Source organism: Oppia nitens, unplaced genomic scaffold (genome assembly GCF_028296485.1).
Source record: "Oppia nitens isolate AA-2021 unplaced genomic scaffold, nextdenovo-longstitch-racon4-pilon3 scaffold1_pilon_pilon_pilon, whole genome shotgun sequence".
Classification (NCBI taxonomy): Eukaryota; Metazoa; Arthropoda; class Arachnida; order Sarcoptiformes; family Oppiidae; genus Oppia; species Oppia nitens.
Genome location: NW_026533199.1, coordinates 5,457,510 through 5,483,986, shown reverse-complemented (window position 1 = coordinate 5,483,986; position 26,477 = coordinate 5,457,510). Strand labels below are relative to the sequence as shown.

The 26,477-nt window shown below is 22.7% G+C and overlaps 7 protein-coding genes across 7 annotated transcripts; 1 reads left to right on the top strand and 6 right to left on the bottom strand.

Moving 5' to 3' along the window:
* Positions 1–2,342: 2,342 nt before the first annotated feature.
* On the bottom strand, positions 2,343–5,199 carry LOC128952170 (nuclear hormone receptor HR96-like). Its single transcript, XM_054297516.1, has 8 exons — positions 5,111–5,199; positions 4,493–4,728; positions 4,364–4,434; positions 3,752–3,856; positions 3,015–3,671; positions 2,804–2,938; positions 2,622–2,683; positions 2,343–2,558 (listed from the first exon to the last, which is right to left on the bottom strand). Exons 2-8 carry the CDS (start codon positions 4,545–4,547, stop codon positions 2,363–2,365), a joined length of 1,281 nt encoding a protein of 426 aa, XP_054153491.1. The 5' UTR covers positions 4,548–4,728; positions 5,111–5,199; the 3' UTR covers positions 2,343–2,362.
* A 749-nt stretch (positions 5,200–5,948) lies between these two features.
* LOC128966364 (nuclear hormone receptor HR96-like) lies at positions 5,949–7,850 on the bottom strand. The gene is made up of 7 exons (XM_054313212.1): positions 7,774–7,850; positions 7,443–7,513; positions 7,270–7,374; positions 6,615–7,214; positions 6,407–6,538; positions 6,233–6,294; positions 5,949–6,153 (listed from the first exon to the last, which is right to left on the bottom strand). Exons 1-7 carry the CDS (start codon positions 7,844–7,846, stop codon positions 5,949–5,951), a joined length of 1,248 nt encoding a protein of 415 aa, XP_054169187.1. The 5' UTR covers positions 7,847–7,850.
* Positions 7,851–8,551: 701 nt separating this feature from the next.
* Positions 8,552–10,198, bottom strand: LOC128966363 (nuclear hormone receptor HR96-like). Its single transcript, XM_054313211.1, has 7 exons — positions 10,162–10,198; positions 10,026–10,096; positions 9,846–9,950; positions 9,180–9,785; positions 8,977–9,108; positions 8,830–8,891; positions 8,552–8,753 (listed from the first exon to the last, which is right to left on the bottom strand). Exons 3-7 carry the CDS (start codon positions 9,858–9,860, stop codon positions 8,552–8,554), a joined length of 1,017 nt encoding a protein of 338 aa, XP_054169186.1. The 5' UTR covers positions 9,861–9,950; positions 10,026–10,096; positions 10,162–10,198.
* Positions 10,199–10,629: 431 nt separating this feature from the next.
* On the bottom strand, positions 10,630–12,047 carry LOC128966362 (nuclear hormone receptor HR96-like). The gene is made up of 5 exons (XM_054313210.1): positions 11,612–12,047; positions 11,393–11,524; positions 11,268–11,329; positions 10,904–11,090; positions 10,630–10,638 (listed from the first exon to the last, which is right to left on the bottom strand). Exons 1-5 carry the CDS (start codon positions 11,948–11,950, stop codon positions 10,630–10,632), a joined length of 729 nt encoding a protein of 242 aa, XP_054169185.1. The 5' UTR covers positions 11,951–12,047.
* A 96-nt stretch (positions 12,048–12,143) lies between these two features.
* Positions 12,144–16,138, bottom strand: LOC128952579 (bile acid receptor-like). Its single transcript, XM_054297995.1, has 9 exons — positions 16,000–16,138; positions 15,851–15,921; positions 15,675–15,779; positions 14,863–15,450; positions 14,668–14,799; positions 14,527–14,588; positions 12,503–12,573; positions 12,308–12,415; positions 12,144–12,211 (listed from the first exon to the last, which is right to left on the bottom strand). The coding sequence occupies exons 1-7, from the start codon at positions 16,043–16,045 to the stop codon at positions 12,537–12,539; spliced, it is 1,041 nt and encodes a 346-aa protein (XP_054153970.1). The 5' UTR covers positions 16,046–16,138; the 3' UTR covers positions 12,144–12,211; positions 12,308–12,415; positions 12,503–12,536.
* A 5,867-nt stretch (positions 16,139–22,005) lies between these two features.
* LOC128966361 (sodium/hydrogen exchanger 9B2-like) lies at positions 22,006–23,673 on the bottom strand. Its single transcript, XM_054313209.1, has one exon. It carries the CDS (start codon positions 23,431–23,433, stop codon positions 22,006–22,008), a length of 1,428 nt encoding a protein of 475 aa, XP_054169184.1. The 5' UTR covers positions 23,434–23,673.
* On the top strand, positions 23,621–24,640 carry LOC128966360 (ankyrin repeat domain-containing protein 16-like). The gene has a single exon (XM_054313208.1). The coding sequence runs from the start codon at positions 23,621–23,623 to the stop codon at positions 24,638–24,640; it is 1,020 nt and encodes a 339-aa protein (XP_054169183.1).
* Positions 24,641–26,477: the final 1,837 nt, after the last annotated feature.

Sequence of the window (26,477 nt, the reverse complement as noted above, 5' to 3'; positions counted from 1 at the left end):
GACCGATACAAGTCTTCCAGACATTTATATTCAATATCATTGATCTCTTTATAAGTATTTATTGATTTCATTGGATTAATGACATCCAAAAAATATCCAAACAATAGTTTGTCTTCAAAATTCACAGTTTTATCGTTTTTAACGCAACGCATCTTTTGTGATAGAAATAAGCTAAATGTCGACACATTATTATAACTTTTTTATTGTTATCAAAAATTTGTAAAAATGAATTTTCATTATATTTAATACTATCGATGCTTTCTTTATCACTAATCAAACTTTTGTTTAAATTATCCGATGAATAAAATACCAATTTATTATATCTATAAAGTTATAATAAATATATTTTAAAATGTATTTATAAGTACACTACAGTGTTATAGATTTATTTTTAACGAATTACTAAAATTATGTGTTTCGTAAAATCATTTTTTGAAAATCTTGTTGTGTCTTATTGTTAATTAATTAAAACTACTTTTAATACATAATAATATTTAATAAAAAAAAACTTTAAATCATAATAATGTAATAAGACTTTCCAAAAACATTATTATAACATATTATGCCATAATATATGTTTAAAAACAATTTATAATCAATAAAAACGTGAACAAAGAATAAAATTTTAAATAAAATAGATTTAAAACATAAATAACTAAATAATCTGTAATAACCTTTTGGTATGAATTTTATTCCCATTTTTTCGTTCAGCTTTTGTTGGCTCTTCATTTTGAATGAACTCCTATTGAAATGAATTATACAAATAGTAAAAATCAAATTATTTAAAATTTATAAAAATCTATTTAAAAATATTAATACTATTTTCATTCCCATCGCAAAACACTTTGTTAGTCGACATTTTCGGCAAAAGGATCGCGTGTTTTGATTGATGTCACACTTGTTATCGAAAAAACAAATATATTTCTAAAATAAATATTAATAAACTTTTTTTCTGAATATAATAAATGTATAATAATTTAAAATACCGTATAATTAGATGAATGTCTTCGGAAAAATACTTTACACGATTCACAAGTTATTGTACCGAAATTGCGACCTAAATATTATATAACTCATAAAAAATATATTAATGTTTTAAAAATAATTTCAATTATCATATGCCTACTCACCCACTGCTTTATCATAACATATATTACACATTTGCCTTAATTTATTTTTATTCATATTTTGTTGTTAAATATGTTATTTAATAAATTGCATTCATTTCTATTTAGTTTAATAATTTTGCAATTATTTAAAGTACAATACTTTTATGATTATAAAAAACTGTGATAATTTATAAAAACATAAATTGATTAAATTAAATTTATAGATTTGTGAACATATTTATTAACGTTATAATAAATTAAATTTATTAATAAATTGTATGATATATATGCATGTTAAATGCATGTCAATAAATATCCTGTTCAATTAATAATAAATCTATAATTTTTAATTATTATACTGTATAGAGTATAATGTTCAATTTAAATGGTATCATATGTCAATTTTATATCACATAAATAAATTGATTATAAAATTAAAATAATCAATTATAAAAAGCATTGGTATTATATTATATTATACAGGTATATTTCTCTATTTATGATCACAAAAAATGTTATAAATCAAATGTACTGAAATCAATGTTATGGTTCGTTATAAACGTATTGTAAAATATATTTAAATATAAATACTTTAGATTAAAAACAAGCACTTTTATACATTAATACTTAAATGTAATTTAATTTATGATAACTAAACAATGATCTAATAAGAAACAGTTGTCTCAAGTATTTTGAATTATATGATATCATTTTTATTATATTTTACTAAATTTTGTAATTATATAAAAAAACATTTAATATGAAAATGTTTAACACTTAGAGATGGGCAAATAGAAAGTTTCTAGAAACTTTTTCAGGAATAAATTTCTATAGAAATTTAACTTTATTGTTATACTATGGAATCCCCAAATCTATAGCTATTGGATACCTATATAAATAATTATAATTATTTAATAATAATCAGTTTTATAAAAAATTTTATTCATCAATTTATTATATCATAGTTTAATATAATTAAATAAATAAATTTTTACTTTAATTCATAATTAAAATACTAATAATAATATTTAATTATTACTTGTAATAACAATGATAAAGATAACAAATATCGAGAGAACAAAATTAACCATGGGGATACCATAAATAGAAACTTTCTAGAAATTTCTCTATTATTTTATAAATTTCTTTTTTTTGCCAACACTATTAACACTTGGCTAATGCTTTTGTAAATATTTGTAAAATATACAAAATAATTATAAAATATTAATTAATAGTTTCATTCAATAAAATGTTTATCCAATAATTTCCCTAAAAAGTGGTCCAAAATATGTTAAGTATTCCTCGATTCCATTTTGTATTTCAATTTGACTGACAATTTTTAAATCAGTTAATGTATTCATAAAGTTTGCCATTTTTGTGATCCACTGATTGCCATAAGTGGCCATCAAATAGCGCTCCATTAGATAAATATATAGTTTCTGCTGAAATCTATTTACATTAAAATAAATATTACAACAAATGACTAATTAAGAGACAAAGATTTATAATTACATAATTGTATCCTTATGTATGAGATGTGGTCTCTTTGGACTAAATAATACAATTGCTGTCATCTGTTACATAATTAAAATACAAAATACAAGTGAATATATATTTATTGTAATATAAGTTAAAAATTAACATAATTTGGTGTCAAATATATATATATATATAAATTAATCAAAAAATAATACCAAATCGAGAAGCATTTGATCAAAACCCCATTCGGGTAGAAATTTTTTGAAATATTGTTTATAAACGCCATGAAGATTGCGTTTTTCTCGTTTTAGTAGATCCAGTGGTATTAAAAATGAATTACAATTGTCGTCCTAAACAATAAAAATAAATTTTTACTTAATGTCACTATTTTTATATAAAAAATACAAATTATAATATAAAACATACAATAATTTGATTCCATATTTCATTTTTGTAATCATATAATGAATTGCCCCTGGTCACTATAATCTCCATTGATCCATATTTAATTAATGATATTTTATCATTTAAACAAATATCACTGAAAATAGTCATATTTTTAGTGTATTTAATGATATCTTGAGTGTCGAGTTCAAGACGATTACCCCATAACTTGTAATACTCGCAAATATTATTCACTTTAATGATGGGTTGTGTCGCCGGATATCTAAACACTTGTGACGCCCGATGCAAATCGTCGAGACGTTTGCATTCAATATCATTGAGCTCTCCATAAGTATTGATTGGATTTAATGGACTGATTATATCAATTCTGTGACCTAATAATAGTTTGTGTCCCAAATCCAATGGTTTATCGCATTTAATACTATGAATTTTTTGTGATATATTTACAAATGCGTTATATGTAGACAACTGATTCATAACTTTTTGATTGCAATCAAATATCTTTGAAAAAGAGTCGTCACTATCACAACCACTACTACCAGTGCTTTCATCTTCACTAACGACACTACAGTTTGATTCATCCGATGAATTAGTTATTAGTTTTTTGTTTTTTAGTCTTCGATTTCTTTCAATAAGAAGTCGACGCGATTTCTTTTGCTCTTCATTTTGAATGAACTCCTGTTTTATTGTTTTTTTATATAAAATATATAATTAATATTTAAAAATGAAATGTTAGACATAATACTAAAATATTTTACAATTTTCATTCCCAATGAAAAACATTTAGTTAGTCGACATTTTCGGCAAAATGATCGCGTATTTTGATTAATGTCACACTTGTTGTCAAAAAGACAAATATAGTTCTAAAATATAATATAAATTTATTTAAAATCTAACAAAATATTTATTATATTTAGGGTTAGATCAGATTCCCTCCCTCGTCTTATTTTCCATAAGTTCCTTATATTCCCTGTTCCCTGGGAATTCCCTGGGAAGACATTTCCTTGTGGTACCACCTATCGTACCATAACTCACATTACATAATGTTTAATTAAAAACACGTTTGTATAGTAAATGACTACAAAATGTATTTAATATTTTTACTAAATGTTTAATAATATTTGAATCATATTTAGATTGTTATTACTAACATACTGGTCCCAATTGAAACACATAGTCATTGAGATTAGGTACTTTATAATGTATGACAAATTATATTTTCCCTTTCTAACGATCAAGGAAGGGAATATAATATATTTTCCATATTTTCCGGGAAAATTGGAGGGATTTTATTTGGGAACTTCCCTCCCTGGGAATCTCAATCTAACCCTAATTATATTATACTATTAATTAAAGGTATTTTAATATACCTTATAATTAAGTGAATGTCTTCGGAAAAATACTTTACACGATTCACAAGTAATTGAACCAAAATTTCGACCTAAAAAATATTCAAACAATTAGTTTAATTCAATCAGTTATCGTAACAGTTGTCTCACCGACTGCTTTATCTCCACATATATTGCAAGTCGTCTTTAGTTTAGATTTAACCATATTTTAAGTTAGTTTCAAATTACACACAATTTGTCAATTAATAAATTAATAAAATTCATGTAATTCTTAAATATTAGTTAATTACTTAATTATATTATACAAAATACAAATACAAGTCATACACTCGTTGTCAAACAAAAACTCCTTTCCAACCATTCCTCAAAATTGTAGATTCATATGACTATATTAACAAATTTCAATTAAATTAAATAGATATCTATTTTATATTCTTTAAAAATAATAAAAATGAGCATGCTTAAACATTAAATGGGGTGTAGTTATTATATATTAAAGTGTGATTAAATATTATAATAATTGTTTTACTGGTAAACTGCAATTAACTGTGTAATTGTATGATATGAACTATAGTATGTCACGTAGTTATTAATTTTTATCTCAATGTAATATCAAATATAAACTATTTTTTTATAAAAATAAAAAACAGTATTATTGTTTATTTATAAATATAAAAATATATATAGTATTTRTATACTGTATAAATAGTACTGTAATATTAAAATTCTTATAATCAAAAAATTTTAATTATAGTTTAAATAACTTACCGCCAAAATTTTAATTAAATACAATATTTAAAAATTAAAATTTAATTTTAGATAATTGTTGTCAAATGATGTCAACCATATTGTGATAAAATTTTGAATACTTTGACAATATTATCAGTTATTTTAATATACTGTACTCTGTCTAATAGAGAGTGCTCTTAACAAACTAAATATCAGATAAACTACTGAATAAACTATGAAATTTCATTATTTATAGTTTATAACTTATACATCTAAATAAATTTCGATATTCAAATTTTTWAAAAATTAAAAGGACACAAAATAAAAATTATTTATAAAAATTTAAAAACTTTTACCCTAAATATTTAAAATAAACGTTTGTATAAATCTCATTTCTAATTAACTTAATATGTACTTCTTTTTATTATCACAATATATTTTTTAATTCACATTATTTGTTATAAATTATTGATAAAATAAATATTATATTAATTTTAAAAATATATTATGTATATAAGTTTATATTTTAGTAACTAACAATATTCTTCTACATTATATTATTTGTATTTAAATTTATTAATAAATACTTATTAGCATTTTAAAAAAGTAATTTAATGCTTTAAAGTTTTTTAATTTTAAAGTACTGTATTATTTATAGGATTAAAGGATTTTTGGTGATAATGATAAATGSATTTATTAGTATTATTATTTACAATGACATTTGACAATTATAGATTATTTTTAAAAAATTTTATGACTTTAGACTATCTTATGATATATTTAATAAATAAATTATTGCTAAAGAAATAGATATAATTATTTTATAAATCTTTATAAAATGAATATATAATTCATTATAAATGTTACTTTTATTGCATTACTTTCCAAGAATTTCTCTAAAAATTGGTCCAAAGTATTGAAGATATCCTTCGACACCATTTTCTATCTCTATTTGACTGACAATACGTAAGTCAATCAATGCATTCATAAAAGCGGCCATTTTTGGTCTCCATTGATGATCCACTCGGTATCGGCTCATTAAATACCTTTCCAATAGATATATATACATATATTGTTGTCTCCTATAGTATTATTGATTATATTTAATATATTACAAATTAACAATCAATTAATAAATAATTGTATTTTTTAATCCCTCACTCAATGATATCCCTATTTATGAGATGTGGTCTCTTGGGATTGAAGAGCACTATTGCTGTTAACTTTTAATTAAGTAAATTATAATAATTAAAAATGATTATAAATATTATTAAGTAATATTGATTTGCATTGATATATATATATTTAAAATAGCTATTAATTAACTAAAATTACCAAATCTAATATAATAAGATCTTGGTCCCATTCAGGAATGATCTTGTTCAAATAACATTTATAAAAATAATAAATGTCTCTCTTTTCCGGTTTCAACATTTCCATTGGAAATACAAATGAATAGTTATCGTCCTAAATGTTAAATCAAATAATTAATTACTATTAATATAAAATAGTAGCAAAATATAGACAATATGTATATACAAACCATAACTATATTCCAATGTTCGGCTTTTTTATCGTAAAAGAAGTTATATCTGAGAACAATGATTTCCATCGCACCGTATTTGATGAGTGCTATCTCATCATTGGTACAAACATTCAAATGTTTTCCTATATTTTTTGTAAATGAAACGATATCTTTAGTATCCATTTCTATACGATTTCCCCAAAGTGTATAAAACTGTAGCATATTTTTGACTTTGAAATAAGTTTGAGATTTTGGATATCGAAAAATATTAGACGACGAACACAGTTCTGCCAAACGCTTACATTCTGTATCATTCAATTCATTGCAAGTATTGATTGGTCTAATGATTGGTATCAATGAAGTATTTGGTGGACTAAATGGTGCTAAAGAGTGGTTGACATACAAGTATTTGTAACACTTGTCGACACCGATCACCGATTCTGTCACTTGTTTGTTGTGTTCAAATATTTTCAAATAAAAATCATTTTGAAAAATACTGTCATCGCTTGTAATACTATTTATCGAAATATTTGAATTTGTTGTTAGATTTTTAATCAATCGATTGCGTTCAGTGTTTAGTCTTCTCAATGCATTTTGTCTATCATTATGTATTAATTCCTAAAATATTTTAATAAAATTAAAAGATAATAATTTAACAAATGATTTTTAATACTTTTTTCATTCCCATAGCAAAACATTTAGATAATCTGCATTTTTTGCAACATTTTCTTAGGTTTACATCAATTTTACAAATGCCATCGTATTTACAGAAAAATTTCTATAATTATAATTTATGTAAAAATATTTGAAAAATATTATAAAAAATAATTATTGAAATTAAAATACTTTTTCTTTATGTGAATGTCTCCTAAAAAATGCTTTACATGACTCACAAGTTATGGCACCAAAATTTCTTCCTTTATTTATTAATATTAATAAATATATTTTAAATTTTAAAATTAATATAAAATAATTACATAAAAATCTATTATATAAATAAATTTTAATTAGAATTGGAATAAATATCAAAAGTTAGTATTAATTATAAAAGAAAGTAACCAAAAATAATTTATATAATTTATAACTTTTAATTTATAAATTAATAAAATTTATATATTTATAAATTTATATAATAAAATAAATATTACTTATTTGATTGAAACATATAATACCATACCTACGCCAATATCACCACATATTTGACAAAATTTACCGACACATGACTCTCGCATTTTATTATTATTTTGCATTAAAATTAACTTTTAATTAACTTTATTATAGTTTAAATATTTTTCATAATTAATATAATTTGATGTAATTTGTATTTATTAAACAAATTAATAATGATATTTGAGATAAATAATATGTAACAAAATGTCTTTAATGTTTATAAGCATTTAAATGGAAACCTTGTTTTATCTAAACCAACCATTGGTTTGGGAATTATCTGAAAATTGTTAGTATATTACAAATAACAATACAGTTATCTCTTTTTAAATAATAACGTGTAAATAGAAATCATGTAAAAATACAGAATACAGTACAGTATATGACATAATTTAATGTCTTAAATGTCATTAATAAAAACTAAAATATTTTTGTAAACATTTTTAAAACTATAGAATTAGAAAACAATGTTTTATTATAACATACAAAGGTATACTTTATTTTTAAAAATATATAAAACAATAACTATATTTTTTATTATTCAAAGTAAGTAAATGTATTTATTTCAATTACACTTTTTAAAAAAATCATTGTTAAAAATTTATTACGATGAAATAATGGTACTTATTAAAATTACATAGTAAAATATTTTTATTATTGTTTAGTTTAAATATAGAATAAATTGTTAATTATTWTAATATTTGTTAATAGCTTGAAATATAAAAACAAAATAATTATAATTTTAGAAATATGCACAAAAACTATAGAATAACTATTAAATAATTATATTAAGAGAGACTCTCTCTAAAAATTGGTCCAAAATATTTAAGATATCCTTCGATACCATTTTGTATTTCAATTTGACTGACAATTTTCAGGTCAATCAAAGCATTCATAAGATTTGTCATTTTGGATCTCCACTGCCACTCCCAATGATATTTTGTTTGTAAATAACGTTGCATTAAATAGATATACCACTCACGTTGATCACTAAATTTGATTTTACAATATGATTACTAATCATATTTGTTTTATTATTTTAATTTTTATTACAATAATATCTTACTTTATAATATTTTTATCAACGATATAAAATCGTTTAGGATTGAGTAATACTATTGCTGTTAGCTATTAGACAGTTATAGAATGCATACAATATATTACATTTAAAAATTAAAAGCAAATTATATATATATATTTTTAAAAAAGTTACCAGGTCTAATATTGTATTATCTTGATTCCATTCGGGCATAATTTTGTTTAAATATTGTTTATACATACCATAGAGATTACGCTTTTCATCTTTTAATAGATCCATTGGCAATACAAATGAATAATTATTATCCTTTTTAATTAGAAAATACAAATAATAATCATTTTGTAGATTTGTTTTAATAAATATAATTTAATAAATACCATATAAACAGTCCACTTTTTAAAATTATGATCAAAAAAGAAATTAGCTCTCAATACAATAATTTCCATACAACCAAATTTGACCAGGGCTATCTCATCATTATGACAAATATCTATAGTTTTTGTAATATCTTTAGTAAACGATACAATATCTCTCATATCATACTCTATACGATTGCCCCACAAACGATAAAACTCAGTGATGTTTCCAACTGTYTTATAGTGTTGTGTTTTCGGGTATCGAAATACCGAACCCGATAAACATAAATCTTYTAAATGTTTGTTTTCGACATCATTTAAGTRGTGATAGTTGTTGATGGGTCGCACAGGTGTTGCAGATAATAGTTGTTTTATATTGTATTTAGAAAAGTATTGGTCATTATTATTRTCGCTATCATTGATTGTATCAATAATTATTTTGTTGACTTTCAATAGATTTTCAAGTACTTTATTATTGTTGTTGAAAATATTTAAAATGCAAACTGTATTTAATTTATTAAAGTTTGTCTCAAATTCACTATTGATTTCTAACTGTTGTTTATTTTTTTTGTTTTCTTCAATTCTCTGTTTTCTTAACTCTTTTTGAATCTCATTTTGTATAAATTCCTGAATTATTTAATAATATTTTAATTAGTTATAAATTAAAATATATAGTATTTTTATTACTTTTTTCATTCCCATTGATATACATTTATTTAGTCGACATTTTTTACATCTCTTTCTAGATTTAATATCAATGTTGCATTTATTGTAATTATTACATATAAAACTCTATAATAATAATAATTTATATATATATATTAAATATTTATAAATTTGGTTGAATATATAAACAGTATGTTATACCTTATTTTTTAATGAATTTCGCCTAAAAAATGCTTTACATGATTCACAAGTAATGGCACCAAAATTTCGTCCTATAGATTACACAATCAAATTGTAATTTTATTATTATAATCATTTAATAACATATTTTGCTCACCAACTCCTTTATCCCCACATATCTCGCAGTTTTTGTTCAACTTTTTAGATTTCATATTATTGTAATATACAGTAATTTACTGTATTATATGAAACTTTTGTCATTTACAGTATATGTTTATTTTATTAATCAAATTATTAATAATATATTTACATTAATATATGATAATAATATTAAACTGATAAAATTAAAACAGTTTTAAAATTTAATAAAATTAGTGGTTTAAAGACAGTTTTTAACGATAAATAATATTATAAATTAATGTATCAACAAATTGTTGTTATAGTTATAATCATTTTTTTATATTACAGTATGTTATCATGTGATCAATTGAATAATATCTTATATTTTGTTTTTGTTTAATCACTATAAATTAAATGGTTATTATTTTTAAAATTATTTATAGGTAATTGTTTATCTTTTATTAGTTTTATAATATTAATTTATAGTATTAATTTAGTAATAAATTTAATAATACTAAAAATTATAGMAAATTATGTTGATTTTGAATATGAAATAAAAAAATTATTGAAAAGTAATAATAAAAATATAATGAATGCCAACTATATTGATAAACCTATAAAATAAATTAGTATACAATCTGTAAATATTAATTGAAAACATTTAATATTTAACACATAATATTGATAACGATACTCAAGTTTTATCTAAAATTAATATTATTTAATGAGTGAAATTAGTTTTATTAAACTATTGAAACATTTGAAGTAATATTAAATACAATTTCCTTAAGAATTGGTCCAAAATATTGGAGATAATTTTCGGCACCGTTTGTCTTCTCGATTTCACTTATTATATGCAAATCTATTAATGAATTCATTAGTTTTGATAGCTTTTCATGTGATTGYGATCGACACTTATATAGCAAATATCGTTGCAATAAATAAATGTAAAATTGTTGTTCATTTCTATAAATAATTAAAATCATATATTATATAGTTATTTATATATTTTAAATAATTATAAATGGAAWATATGATGAAATACTTTTTAYCAATAAGTAGTAGTAGATATATTTGTATTTTTTATAGTTTTATTAATATTTAAATAGATTTATATATATATATATTGATATATACTCTTACCCGACTTTATTTTTATTGATAAGATGCGGACGATTTGGATTAAATAATACAATAGCTGTCATCTAAAATAAAATATTACTTAAAAAAGTTTTTAAATTACATGCAACAAAAATGACAAAACTGACCAGGTTCATTATGATATTATCTCTATTACATTCAGGAATCAGTTTATCAAAATAATTCTTGTAATACAAATATAAGTTACGCTTTTCCGACTTTAATAAACTCATCGGAAATATAAACGAATAGTTGTTATCCTAATTAAAAATAATAATACAAATAACCCCTGTTTATAGATACTCTACTATATATTATGTTAATATAAAAATGTATAATAAAAATACCATATATGCAGTAAAGGTATCATTTTGACGATCATAATAAAAGTTAGCAAAAAGTACGATAAGTTCCATACATCCATATTTAACTAAAGCTATTTCATCGTCCAAATGAAGGTTTGAATATTGTGTCATATCTTTTGTATATTTGACGATATCCTGAGTGTTAAACTCTAGCCATTGACCCCATAATCGGTAAAACTCCCGAATGTCTCCAATTTTAAGAAAGTTTCGGGTCTTTGGATAACGAAATATATTTGTAAAGACCGATATATCCGACAGTCGTTTACACTCTATTTCTGTCAATTCTTTAGGTGTAGTAATGGGTCTCTCAGGAGAAGACATTAATAATTTAAATAAATGTCTTTTAGTGTCATCTTTATTATCATTTGTTGGTTTTATTGGTATAAACTGATTGAATGTCAATATATTTTTATAGACATTCATGTTTTGTTCAAAAATATGTGAATAATCACATTTGTTATTTTTATCTGAATTCTTGTATTTATTATTTTTGTGATGTTTTCTAATCTCAATCTTATTTATTATGTTTGAATCAATCTTTTGTTTTTTCATTGCTTTTTGCTTAGCATTTAATATGAATTCCTAAATATAAGAGAATTACATTATAACTATATTACTAAATAAAATATGTGTTACAATTAAGAGTCAATTGTATTATATATTTTATAAATAACATACAGTTTTCATTCCCATTGAAAAACATTTGTTTAGACGACATTTTTTACATAATTTCCTGGAGTATACGTTTATTTGACAACTGTTACCATAAATGCAAATCGAATTTTGCTTTAAATAATAATATAATTTTTAAAAAATAAATTTATACAAATAAAATCTATTATGATTTATAAAAACATGAAATATTAGATTTACTTTTTTGTTGGATGAGTTACGCCGAAAAAATGCTTTACACGAACCACAGGTTAGGACACCAAAATTGCGGCCTATAATCAGTTAAAAAATTTGAAACATTTTTTACAAAAATGATAATTTAAAATAATGGCACTATATTTGCAATAAATACATAATAAATATTATATAATATATTATCACAATTTGTTTACCAATTCCATAATCACCGCATATTTCACAAATCTTTTTCATGATTTTCATAAATTTTAGTGAATTGTAAATTATGAATAAAAATATATATAATATATGGYAATAGTTAACAATTTTTGATTTTGTAATACTATGTTAAGTAAATAAATAAAATGAGAGAAATTTTACATTTAGTACATTTGTCTGTATTAGACTATACTGTAATATACTGTATTAATACAATACAATCAGTTTGTTTCCGAGCAATTTAATTCAATCATGTGATTGATATGATAAGCACGTGAAGTACATTACATATAATGTTATAATTAGTGTTTTTAATTGAACTTATTTTTCCCGGAATTTTAGACAATTTATAGCAAAACTTGACCTGAAATCTCGAAAATTAAATTTTCAAAAAATTGTTTTTAAAAATGCAATTATAGTCTAAATCTCATCCAATATTTCCCTTTTCCAAAATTTTTGGAGTTTTTTTCATTTTATTTCATTACAGAACCTCTCCCTAGAATCGAAAACAACACTTAAAGCTGATTATAATGTATAGTATAGTATAAATTCAATTGAATTTTATATTTTCAATAATTTTTATTAGTTAAATGCTTAAATAAGGTATTAAGTAAATGTTACAAATATTTTTAACAATTTTAGTAATTATATTTTTCTAATATATGTAAGACATGTGGGAAAATTTAAATCTAAACAATAAATAGTTATGTTTTAGTTAAAAAACATTTTTTCAAAATATCTATTTTGTTTATAAGATATCCATTATATTTCCACCACATGTCCACTATATAGACAACTGCATTTAATTAATGTTTTATATTTTATTCTCTATCAATGCCTATTTGACTTTTAAAAAACAAACTTTTAAAGTCATAAAACTAATATTTTCCGGGTAGAGATTTATACCAAATTTGATTTCAGAGTACTATAACTATAAACAAATAATAATTAATGGGTACAAACTTTGTACTACCAAACCCTAATAAGTTACAGACCTCCAAACTTGTCCCCAATTTTGCATCAATACTTAGTCCCCCAATGGAGTACTAATGACAACAATGAATCTGACCTCTGATTGGTAACTATCGGAGCCATAAACCTCAACAGTATAAAAGCAACTGTTAATGAGATCCCTATATGGGATACAGGATTTATTTTAAGAGATCCACTCATTTATATATTGTTTTATACATTCAATAATTATTTAACTATTACTATATATTAATCAATGTATTTAATTCAATTGTTATAATAATTTAATAAATCACAATCATGTTAATCTAATAACTTGTGTCTCAATTCATTCACCACCATAACACTACCATCAACATCATCATCGACATCAACTAAGACTAGTGGATCAACTACACGACTGCAAATCAAAATATTACAATATTATATAATAATAATAACTATAGAACTGCTAATCTTATATATATATAATATAATAATGATTTTATTATAATTAAAATAAATGTTTGTAATTTTTTCTAAAAAATGACATTTACTAATTTTAAATTACTGTTTATACTGTATATAAATTTATATTTCAATCATTATTATAAACAATTTCTTTAAAAATTGGTCCAAAATATTTATAATATAATTCAAATCCATTTCTAATTTCGATTTCTCTAATAATTTGTAAATCATTTAATGTATTCATTAGTTTTGACAGTTTTGTTTGGACATCACATTGATTACGATATCTTAATAATAGATATCTTTGTAATAAATATAAATATAACTGTTGTTCAAATCTGTAAAAAATAATTTTTTTTCTAAATTACTATTACTAATAATAATTTTTAATTTTATAATTGACTTACTTTATAGTTTCTTTGTGTTTAAGATTAGGTCGATAGGGATTAAATAATGCAATTACTGTTAGCTAAGCAATAAAAAAATCAAATAATTAAGTCAATCAAAATACTATAATTATAAAAACAGTTCAAAATATTATATAATACCAAATCTAAAACAATAAAATCTTTTTGCAGTTCAGGAATAATGTTATCGAAATAACTTTTGTAAACTCCATACATATTTCGTGGTTCGTTCATTAATATATCCAATTTAATGCAAATAGTTTTATTACTTCCCTATAGTTAATAAAAAGTTTAATATTTTGATAAATAATTGAACAAAATAATTAAAATACTAACTAAAGTTGCTTTCCAACAATTAGTAGACTTATTAAACATCATTGAGTATCTGAGTAGCAATGCCTCCAAAAATCCAAACTTAATTAATGTCATTTTATCGTCATTACAAATAGCGTTAAATGCATTCAAGGAATTACAAAATTTTGAAAATCTTTTAATATCTATATCCAAATATATCGCTTCCTCATAGAGTTGAATAATATTTTTGATCTCAATTATGTTACATGTATTTAATATCATATATTTAAATATTTGTGAGGCATTAAACAATTGAGACAAACAGTTAGATTCATAGACATTAAAGCTGTTAAAGTCGTTAATGACTGGAAATACGGGATTTAAAGAAGACTGTAAAACTTGTTGCCATATATTATACATATCATCGATATTATTATTGTTGACCACATACTCAATGTCATCGATTTGATCCAATATATTGTCATTACATGTATTAGTGTTAGTCATATGTTTTATCACAACACCATTTTCATCATTGATTTCATTTGTAAACCGTTTGCGACAATTTCGACGTTTTCTCTTTTGATTCATATATATAATTGCCTTTTGTTTGCTGTCTTTTATTAATTCCTAATAATAATAATAATAATAGTTTGTATAATAATAGTAACTATAATTTATTAAAATTTTTATAAATTTAATTTACTTTAGAAATTTACATGAAAAAACAACATTTTTATAAAATAGTCTATTTTATTAGTAATATACAAATTATATAAATAAAAACATAAAAACATAAATTATTTTAAATTATTTAAAAAATATTTTTTTTTAATAAAATGTTTAATACTTACAGATTTCATGCCTTTTTCAATACATTTGCTTAAACGACATCTTTTGCACGAATTTCTTGTGATGACATTAATAATGCATTTGTCATTTCTTTTACATTTATATGTCTATCAAAACATAAAATTAAGTATTTTTTAAATTTAGTAATTAAATAAAATTAATATAATTAAAAATTTACTTTATTTTTTAAAACATTTCTCCTGAAAAATACTTTACATGACTCGCATGTAATGACACTAAAATTTCGACCTAAAATCAATATTTAGTTTTTATTAATTAATTAATTAATTTAAATACTTAATGTTATTCATTTAGATAATTACATACCAACTCCATTGTCATTACATATTTCACATACTAATGATGAACGCATTGTTAATAGTTTTTGAGTTATATTTGATTAATTCTAATACAATATTATTGTTGGTTTAAATCAATATATTGTATAAATAAATTTATTGATAATATTTATTAATAATATCACATGATTTCTATTAAATGTACTTAACTTAGTTCAAAATAATATGTGATAATTATATACAATAATTTATTTTCATACTATACATTATTATAAAATTATAAACTTAACATTGGACAAGGTTATAAAAAATATAATTTATTTTAAAGGAAATTAATAATTTAAAATAATATATATGATGCACATTTAAATAAAAAGTTTAATTAATTGATAGTTATTTTAATTTTATAATGTTATAAATAATTTACTAAATCTGACTTACTTTACGCTATTACTTATATACATATATTAATACGATATAAGTTGATAAATATTCCTAATGTTAATAATACAAACTTTATATATAAATTTATATAATATTTAGAAAATTTCTTAACATTTACTACAATATATTTTGTAATTTTATGACATAAAATATTTTTAAAGATCAATAATTTAATCGTATCACAAACTACAGTATAGATAATATTAATATATTTATTACAAATTATACTGATACTGTTATTTTTATATAATATTATCATTAATTAGTTTGCAGTTTATAATTAAATATTATATAATATGATAAGTTTCGTAATCGAGTAAACATTTAAATAAAAACATTTTAAAAATATTATTATTGTTTATTTATAATTATGTTTGTTATTTAATAATAATTATATGTATATTATATTTTACTTAATTTTAAAAACTAGATTTTAAGCACATATTTTACGTGTAGACATAATTTCCATAATCAAAGGTCCAAAATATTGAATATATTTTTCTAAACAGTTAAGCATTTCATGATCGCTAAGATTTTGTAGATCTGTCACTAATTTCATTATTTTTGCCACTTTTTCGTATGAATTCTGTCGATACTTAAGTAATAAATATCTTTGCAATAAATATATGTATATTTGTTGTTCAGTTCTATTATTTATATTAAAAACAAATATTTTATTAAAATTTTTGTATTTTATTTGTATATATTTGTTTGAATTACTTGACAACATCAGGATGTAAAAGATTTGAAGCATTTGGATTAAGTAACGATATTACTGTCATCTGAAATAATTTATAAAAAATTAGTGTTGTGTTTATATTACTATGTAATTAAAAAACAACCAAATCAAATATGACATTATCAGGCAATAGTTCAGCAAAATCGTGTATAAATTGCATATATCTTCTATAAATATCACGTTTTTCATATCTTAATAAACTCATATTAAATCCAATCGTATTTTCAGAATCCTATTTTATTTAATGAAAATTATTAATTAAAATTAATAAATAATTAATTATTGATATTTATAAAATATATACTAAAATATTGGCAAAAAAACTATAGTTAGTTATAATGACTTACGACAGGAATGTTCCAAAAATTATTTTGAAAATCATATAAAACTATATATCGGATTACAATAGTATTATTCCATCCATTTTTTATGAGTTCAATTTGGTCGTTAAGACACAAATTTTTAAATGAATTCAAACTCTTGGAGGCGTCGATCAAATAACTGATATCCTTTTCCATCTGTTTGAATGTCATCCGATACATCTCACAGGTGTCCAGTATTTTATATATATTGTTTGTTTTATTAAATTTAAATTTATTAATAGCTCCAAACAGTTCTGATAATCGATTCATTTCTAGGTCACTAAAATTGCTGTAATCTATTATTTGTCTAAACAATGGTATTATTGGTATATATTTGTAAATAATATTATTTGATTTAATAAAATCGGGTTTTTTTTCTTTATTGTAAATTTCAAGTTCGAGTAATTGATTTATAATTTTTTCATCATTAGATTGAATTGAATTTTCTAAAATGATATCAATCTCTTGAGTATCAGTTCTGTTCTCATGAGATAAATGTTTGGTAATATCTATAACATTGTCATCCTTTTTCGACAATTGTTTTTTATTATGAGTTTGTATTAATTCACATTTCATGCCTTTTGCCAAACATTTGTCTAAACGACACTTTTTGCACTTATTTCTTGTTTTAAGATTAATATAACACGTGTTATTGAAGCGACAATGAAAATACGTGCTCTATATATATGATAATTAACAAACAATTGATCAAACGATAGTTTATTTTATAAAATTGTAATTATGTTTACTTTAATATTCAGTGCATTCCTTCTAAAAAACACTTTACATGAATGACAAGTAATGGCACCAAAATTTCGACCTAAAAATAGATTAATTTAATGTTTTATTAGTAAATTAGTTTATAAATAAATAAAATAAAATAATCTGTTTATTACCCACTGCTGTATCCAAACAAATATCACATAATTGTTGTTTATTCTTGTAATTCATTTTACATTAATATAGCTATATATTAATATAATTAATATTATACACGGAATTTCACTTAAAATTTAATGTAATTTTAATACATAATATTATTAATAATAATATTATTAAAGTCAATATAATTATAAATACTGTATATTATAAATAAAAATATTTTATTAAATAATAATGATAATTAACTATGTTGTTAATTGATAAGATAAAACATTATAATTAAAAGTAATTGAATGCCATTTTGTTAAAAATTACACAATAGTTAGTATTGCAAGATTGCAGAAAATTCTTTAATAAAATATATTAAATAAATAAATATTTATAAAATGAAATGTTTAAAAATTATTATCACTAATGTATTTGACCATGATAATGTTCGTATTAAGCAACATAATAAATATTATAATATTATAAACCGTTTGATATTTATACAGTTAGTATATAACATACAGTACTCTTGATATATTTGTTTTGATAAAATTTGACATAATTTCCTTATATAGTTCCAAATGTTTAATAAATAAAATAAAAAATATAGTTTACTAATCATAGATTATACAATAGAGATACAGTATTTAATCATTAATGCTTAATATCAAAGAAACGGTGATTAGTAATGCAGATAACTTAGTCATCTCTATCTCATTGATTAACTGTAAGTCTAATATTGTGTTCATTAATGGCGACAATCTTTACTATGATTGTGATCTGTATTTTGATAATAAGTATCTATGAAACAAATAAATGTTCATTTGTTGCATAACAATAAAAATATTAAAACTAATGCAATATATTTATTAGTTTATATAATAGTAATAAAATGTAATTAAATGGAAATATCTTAATATCAGACTCTTGACTCATGATTTTTTTGAATATCTAGTAAACCATATTTAGAATATAAAAATGACAAATGGCAAAGTTATAGACAATTTTATACTGAATATATTTATAATTGAACATTTTTTATTTAATTTTATGATTGACCAGATAATTGCACCTTTTTTAAGGTAATCATTAAAATTTTTATAACAATTTTCATTCCCATTGAAAAACATTCGACACTTTCGACATATATCTATAATACAGTTACTATTTGTTTAACATTTGTATATATTGTCATTAAATATAAAATTTGGGTTTTAGTCAGATATCTGTAGCTTATTGGTTGCAAAAGTATGAGAATTGTGATATTATTATTATAATATGAAAATAATATTTAATAAATAACATAAATGAAATTTAATTAACACAAAATAATAATTAAAATAATTAATATTATTTCAATCAATCAATACCTTATTATTTAATACGTTTCGTTTAAAAAATATTTTACACGACTTGCAAGTTATAGCACCATAATTTTGACCTGGCTAATTCATAGTTTGTATAATATCTCATTTAAATGCGATTAAACATTATTTTTTAAATGATATACACTGTATATAATATATATACTATATACCATTTGTTTGCTCTCCACAAATATCACAATTTAAATCTATTTTTTTGTGACATTTATAATAACAGAACTCAAATTAATAATTTATTATTTGTAATAATTAATAAACAAAATTAAATAATTATTTGTAAAATAATAAGTTATAATAATATTAAAATCACATTTTGTTTGTTATAGATTAATTCTGTTTGGTGTGTTTGTTTGGTATTAAATAATAATAAAGTATATCTCAACTAATTAATAAATTATATTACAATTAATTGCATAATAGGTAGCATAATATTGTTTATCAAATATTTACATTAATTATATTTTAATTTGTACTTTAATTTGTATATTATATAATCTGATAACAACTTGTCATAGCAATTTTAAATCATTAATGAAATTAATTAAAAAATTATTGTAGTTATTAATGCAATAAATTATACAATAAAATATACAATAAAATATAATGTAAAAATTATAACATTTCTTTCTTATGAATTTAATTATAGTATAAATCTTTAATACAAAAGTATAAAAATAATTTCTATAATATTGATATTTTATATTAAATATATCAATAATAAAAATGAGGAATTATTATTATTGTATAAAAATTTTAATAGAGATTTATCACTAAATAATAAACAGATCTAATATTTAGTTATGAAATCTTTTTTAATACAACCGATTGTTTGGATTTAGAAATAGATCTCTTAATTCCGGTCTCTTTAAGTGATACCGACTTCAATGGTCTGTCTTTTACTGATATCGACAAAGTCTTTGACTTCAATTTAGATGAATCTTTCGTTGATTTCATATTATTTTGATTGTCAGTTACCATCAATTCGTCGCTTTCTTCGTTTTCTTTAACTGTCTTCACTTTGCTCTTTGTTTTTATATTTTTTTCTGTATTTATTTGTTTGACATTATTATTGTTATTCTGTTTTATTCCATATTTAGATATATTTCCCGATTTTTTCGCGGCGACTGTGTCTTCGGCAAACTCTTCGCCAAATGAACTGTCAGACATTGACATACTTTTTCTAATATTGAAATAAAAGCAAACAATTGCCACAACTATGATCACTAATATCAATACCAAAATAATCCAAAAGATTAGCCAAAAGTATGATTTTGGCGGACAATTCACACGAAAAAAATTGATCACTGTTTGGTTGGTTGTGTTATTGACGACATACTGTTTATCTCCATATGTCGACAGTTGATATCCGCTACCATTTATAGTAAAGTTATTATAATAATAATTATTATCTATTGATATCGAGACGGTTGCCAATGGATTATCAAAGTTGTCAATTGAGTTGATGTCAACTTCTGTGACATTGATTTGTTGTACATCTGATGAAGGAGTAGTGCTAATAGACTGTTCACTTAAGTCACATTTGAATTGACTGAATTGGTGTCGTTTGAAGACAAAATCATAACCGGATTTGTATTGACCGATCCATGAGTTGGACTCATTGCCGTCATTTCGACAAAATGTTATCTCACTATTATTACTGGAGATCCGATCAAAAATAGGTTTTTGACAAAACAATTCAACTTTAAGACCGATAATCGGGTTTATGGTCACCGCCACTAACATCACCAGAAGTTCATATATCCATTGTTTCATTGATAATAACTATTCAAACAAGTGTTTAGATACTATTTTGTGGTTAGATTTCATAAAAGATAACCGATATTTAAATTGTTATGCAATAGTATGTGCAAGTGATCGGTGTTTTTACTTTAAGTCATTGATTACATTGTTGTTCCTCACGATCTAACTTAACCTAAACACTGATTCAAACTAAAACTATATACAAATAAGTGTATAACAAGACAACAATATAAGAGTAATAAATACCAATTGATTTACTAATTTAATATATACTAACCTTAATTAATAATTAAATACTTTTTAAATAGATTTTTAATATTAAATCAAAATGATGTATTTTATATGATATAACTTAATATTATTATTATTCAATTTTTAAATATTTGATACACAGTATAAATAATCTATATGTTAATAATATATAGATTTAAATATTAACATCAAATATATTACATTTACTTAAAATTTATGAATTAATTTTTATTAGTCTGTGTTTTCTCAGATTTTTGTGACTTATTTGTGGTCAGCAATAGAGGACCAGTCAGTGATATGAGTAGAGAAGATAGTGGAGCCGTCACTATAATGGCCAATACGGCCAAATCGAGTACTTTTTCAGCATATTTTCGGTCATTAATATAGTTGTCATCGCTGTTAATGAAGTCCAGAGCCATAGGTCCGAGTGATGCTTGAACTGTGGCTTTTGATAACCACGTGAAAGATATAAACAATTTCTCTTTGAAATTAAGATTTGCACCAAAAATGATTGCAATTACTGTGACTGATCTGACAAATAGAGCAATTATAAGACATATTAATCCATAAAATGTATTGTTAAAGTTGATGTTAGATATCTTGATTGACGTACCAATCAATGCAAATAATAATGTCCTAAATATAGACCAAATAATATCCATTTGTTTTACGAGAGTTTCATTGATCTGAGAATCTCTCCAATTGATGGCCGCTGTAAATGCAATGACAACACAAGCCAATGGACCCGCACTTGAAATGTCTAATGATTTGGACACAAACTTTGAAGTTATGGCGGACATCAATAATAATACAAATCTTTGAATCTTAGCAATCAGTTGCCATGTATTGGATGGTATGAACCAAAGTATTAAACCAAATAATATTCCCGAAAATAAACCGATAATTATTTCCAGAGGTGTTGTCAACAAAATCAAAACTAATGGCATTTCGCTGTTAAATATGATTCGTAAGGACATCATTACACCAGAAATGGTCACAATATTATCGACACAACTGGAGGCCATCAACATTGAAGAGATACTTTTGCTTTCACCGAAACCTTTGTTTTTAAGCGGCAAAACATTGGACACAATGATCGCCGGAGATGAGGCCGATAAAAGAAATCCTAAAAGTAATGACCACTTGAAGGGTAAATCAAGAAGAAAACATGAAATGATTGATACAATTATGGTTTCGACAATACAGGGAATCAGTGATAATCGTAAGCAAACATCATATAGTTTGAAGATATTGTTTGGACTCAATTCAAGTCCAACTCTTAATAAAATGACGACCAGAGATATATCCCGCAAAATAGTCGCCAATTGTTTGTTTAAATTAAGAGTAAAAATGTTGGCCAATAGACATCCCGTAACCAAAATGCCGACGACGGGTGGCAAACAAAATAGTATCATCAGTTCGGACGCAATGTGACAACAGATGTAAACCACTAACAGATGAAACAGATGGCCATCGGGTGGACAGGCATTCGGCCCTTCAATACTCCAAAGTGTAGCCCAAATGAACGCAACAATTAATGCCTGAGACAACAGTTGTGTTATATTATCACTACTGAAGAACTGATTGACATTTTCTTTGGTAAAGTTCTTCAGAAAACTGTGTGAAACACTTGACATCTCTTTTGACATTTCACTCAAAATACTGTTTAATTCATTTGAATTGTCGCGCAATTTATCACATGTTTGTCACGTGTTTTGTGTCCAATAATAAAGTAAATAAACAGTGATTTAAAACAAAACTTTTGATAAAAGTTTTTAAGACATTCAATGCTTACCATTGTATGAGATCACCGATTGATTCACTAAGAGATCAATCATGAAATTGGTGTCTAAAACAGTGAAAACTCATTTACTTAAAGTCATAATTTCCGACAATTTGTCTGAATTCAAATCATTGTCGCAGTCGTTGTCATCACTTAATAATATCATAAGTGATAAGTCAGGCGACAATAGTCTTCATTTGTGTTCAATATTTAACTCAATTAATATTATGGGTTATCTTTTATGTGATGATTGTGTCCATCAAATAGATGTCAATCTCAAGAATAGAGAAGAAAAAAGTGCACTTCATTTGAGCTCACAATACAAACACCTGAAGTGTGTTGAGATGTTACTGAAGAACAGACAGACAATCGTTGATGTACTCAATAGATCCGATTGGACACCAATGATGTTGGCCTTAACTAAAGTCAATAACTTAGATGTGGTTAAGTTGTTGGTTGCAAACGGTTCTAATGTTAATCTTGAAAACAAAGACGGCTGGACCTGCTTTCATATCGCCGTTAGAAGCGGTGATTTACCACAAATACAATACCTATTATCCTGTGATAGCAGTGTTTGGCGAACCCGAAGCAAAACCAAGAGAACACCACTGCATACGGCTGTTCTCAATGGATACCATTCTTTGGTTGAATTTTTGTTAGACAACTGTAACTTTGATGGCGACGAAAGTGATTCTTGTGGTTTCACACCTTTTATGGAAGCACTCAGATGTGATAATTTAGATATTTGTCGACATTTGCAACAAAAACGAAATATCAATCCTTTCTTAACAGACATTTTAGGTAGAAATGGTCTACACTTGAGTTGTGAATGTAATGCCTTGAATGCAATCAGATATTTAATTACTGAATTGAATTTTGATGTCAATTGTGTTACAATTAATACAAATTTAACTCCACTTCATATGGCTGTCAAAGAGGGACACATTGAGACTATTGAACTCCTCAAAGAGTTTGGCGCTGATCTTCAAATCAAAGACAACAAACAGAGAAAACCTTTGGATTTAGCAATTGATCTTAAAAGAGATAATTGTCTTAAATTATTACAGTTATAAATAATATTTATGTTTTGCTGATAATATAATCAATTATTTATAGTTTTGTTATTGTTTATTAGTAGAACTGATGGACTTTAAGAATTAGATCTTTTATCATATGATACATGGATTGGGTTTAGTTTTCAAACAGTAATAGACAGTAGTTTTGGTTTTCTTACTAAATGTTGATCTTATACTATAATTAGTGAAATTAATAAAATAGTGATTTCTATTGTATTATAAGTCGTTGAATATTAAGTTTAATTTGTTTAAAATTTTCAATCACTTATATTCTTAAAGTGTAAATTATATACAATCTTACTGTACATTAAAACTCGTATACTTTTAAAATAGCAAAACGAGAATTGTTATGACTATCACTCAATCTTAACTTATATATAAATTATATAAATATAATAAAATTTGTTTAACAAATAAAATTATTAAATAACATATTATTGATATATAACATGTCATTTAAAATTCATAACTTATATAATATTAAGTAATTTCGGTTATTTTAGGTTCAGGTCTTAATAATTTGGTTTCGGATCGATTCGGTTCCTAAAAAATCGCTTCATTTGCGGTCTCTATTTTCATACATTACTTTTAAATAGTTATTTATTACTATATTAATGCAGTATTAAAATAAATCAAACATCAATAGAGTAGATTAATTCCAGTATATATTTATTTATCAATTAAAAAATCATGGATTCAATAAAATGTTAAAATTAACTAATTTAGGTCTAGAATTATATTATATGCTTTTAGTTTTATGAATTGTAATATAAATTATAAAAATTATAAATGCCACTTATGTATAATTATTTATTAGTATAAATATATTATAAATATTAATAAAAAGAAGTAAATTTTAAGTTTATAGTCTATTTATTATCACTATTACGGTAATTGTATTAATTTAATACTACTTAAAAATGAATACATTTATACTTAATAATATTACTATTTTTATAGAATACAATATTATATTTAATTAGTCAAATAAATATCAAGATTCTTATATTTGGTTAGTTATTAACGTTTCAATAAAATAGCCATATTTATATTAGTTTTATGATTTTTATTTATTTTAATGAATATTAAATTTTCAAAATGACATTTAATAAAATAATTATACCAAAAAAATACAAGTGAATTACCTTGGTATTGTTATTTGATTATCTGTTTTAATAACGTGAGTGAAGGTTATAAAGTTCTACAAATTAAATGATAATTAGAAACTTAATTATAGAGATATATAATATGAATTGTATATAATATTAGACAATTAATATACTAATACAGAATTTGAATATAATAAACAAATTGTATTAAGTATTTTATTTAAGTATAAAGTGATTAGTTTATAAAAAAAATGTAGATCATACTAAAATAAATATACATTATTATAACACTTAAATATATTGTATTTTAATTAAAATATTACAACAGATTTTAGAGATTATTAACTTTTTAAATATTTGTTTTGATTTTTTCTTTAATTAGTTTGCATATATACAGTATTTCTATGCGCTATAATACTGTACATAAAAATGTTGTATTTATGTTGTCTATTGTATAACAACATAAGTAAACTCCTATAAATACATATCCAGTAGTATATTCTAGAATAACCTTGGTTATAAATATTTTATATATTAACGTGTAGTACACATTGTATAACATAAGAGCTATTAAAAAATACTATAGTAGCGAATGACAACATACAATACAGTATATAATTAACATTATATATGTTAACTCATAAAATCAAATACAAGTTGTATTAAATTTATTATAACAAACCAGTATTAATATAGAGTCCCATTAGACTCTTATACTAGGAATT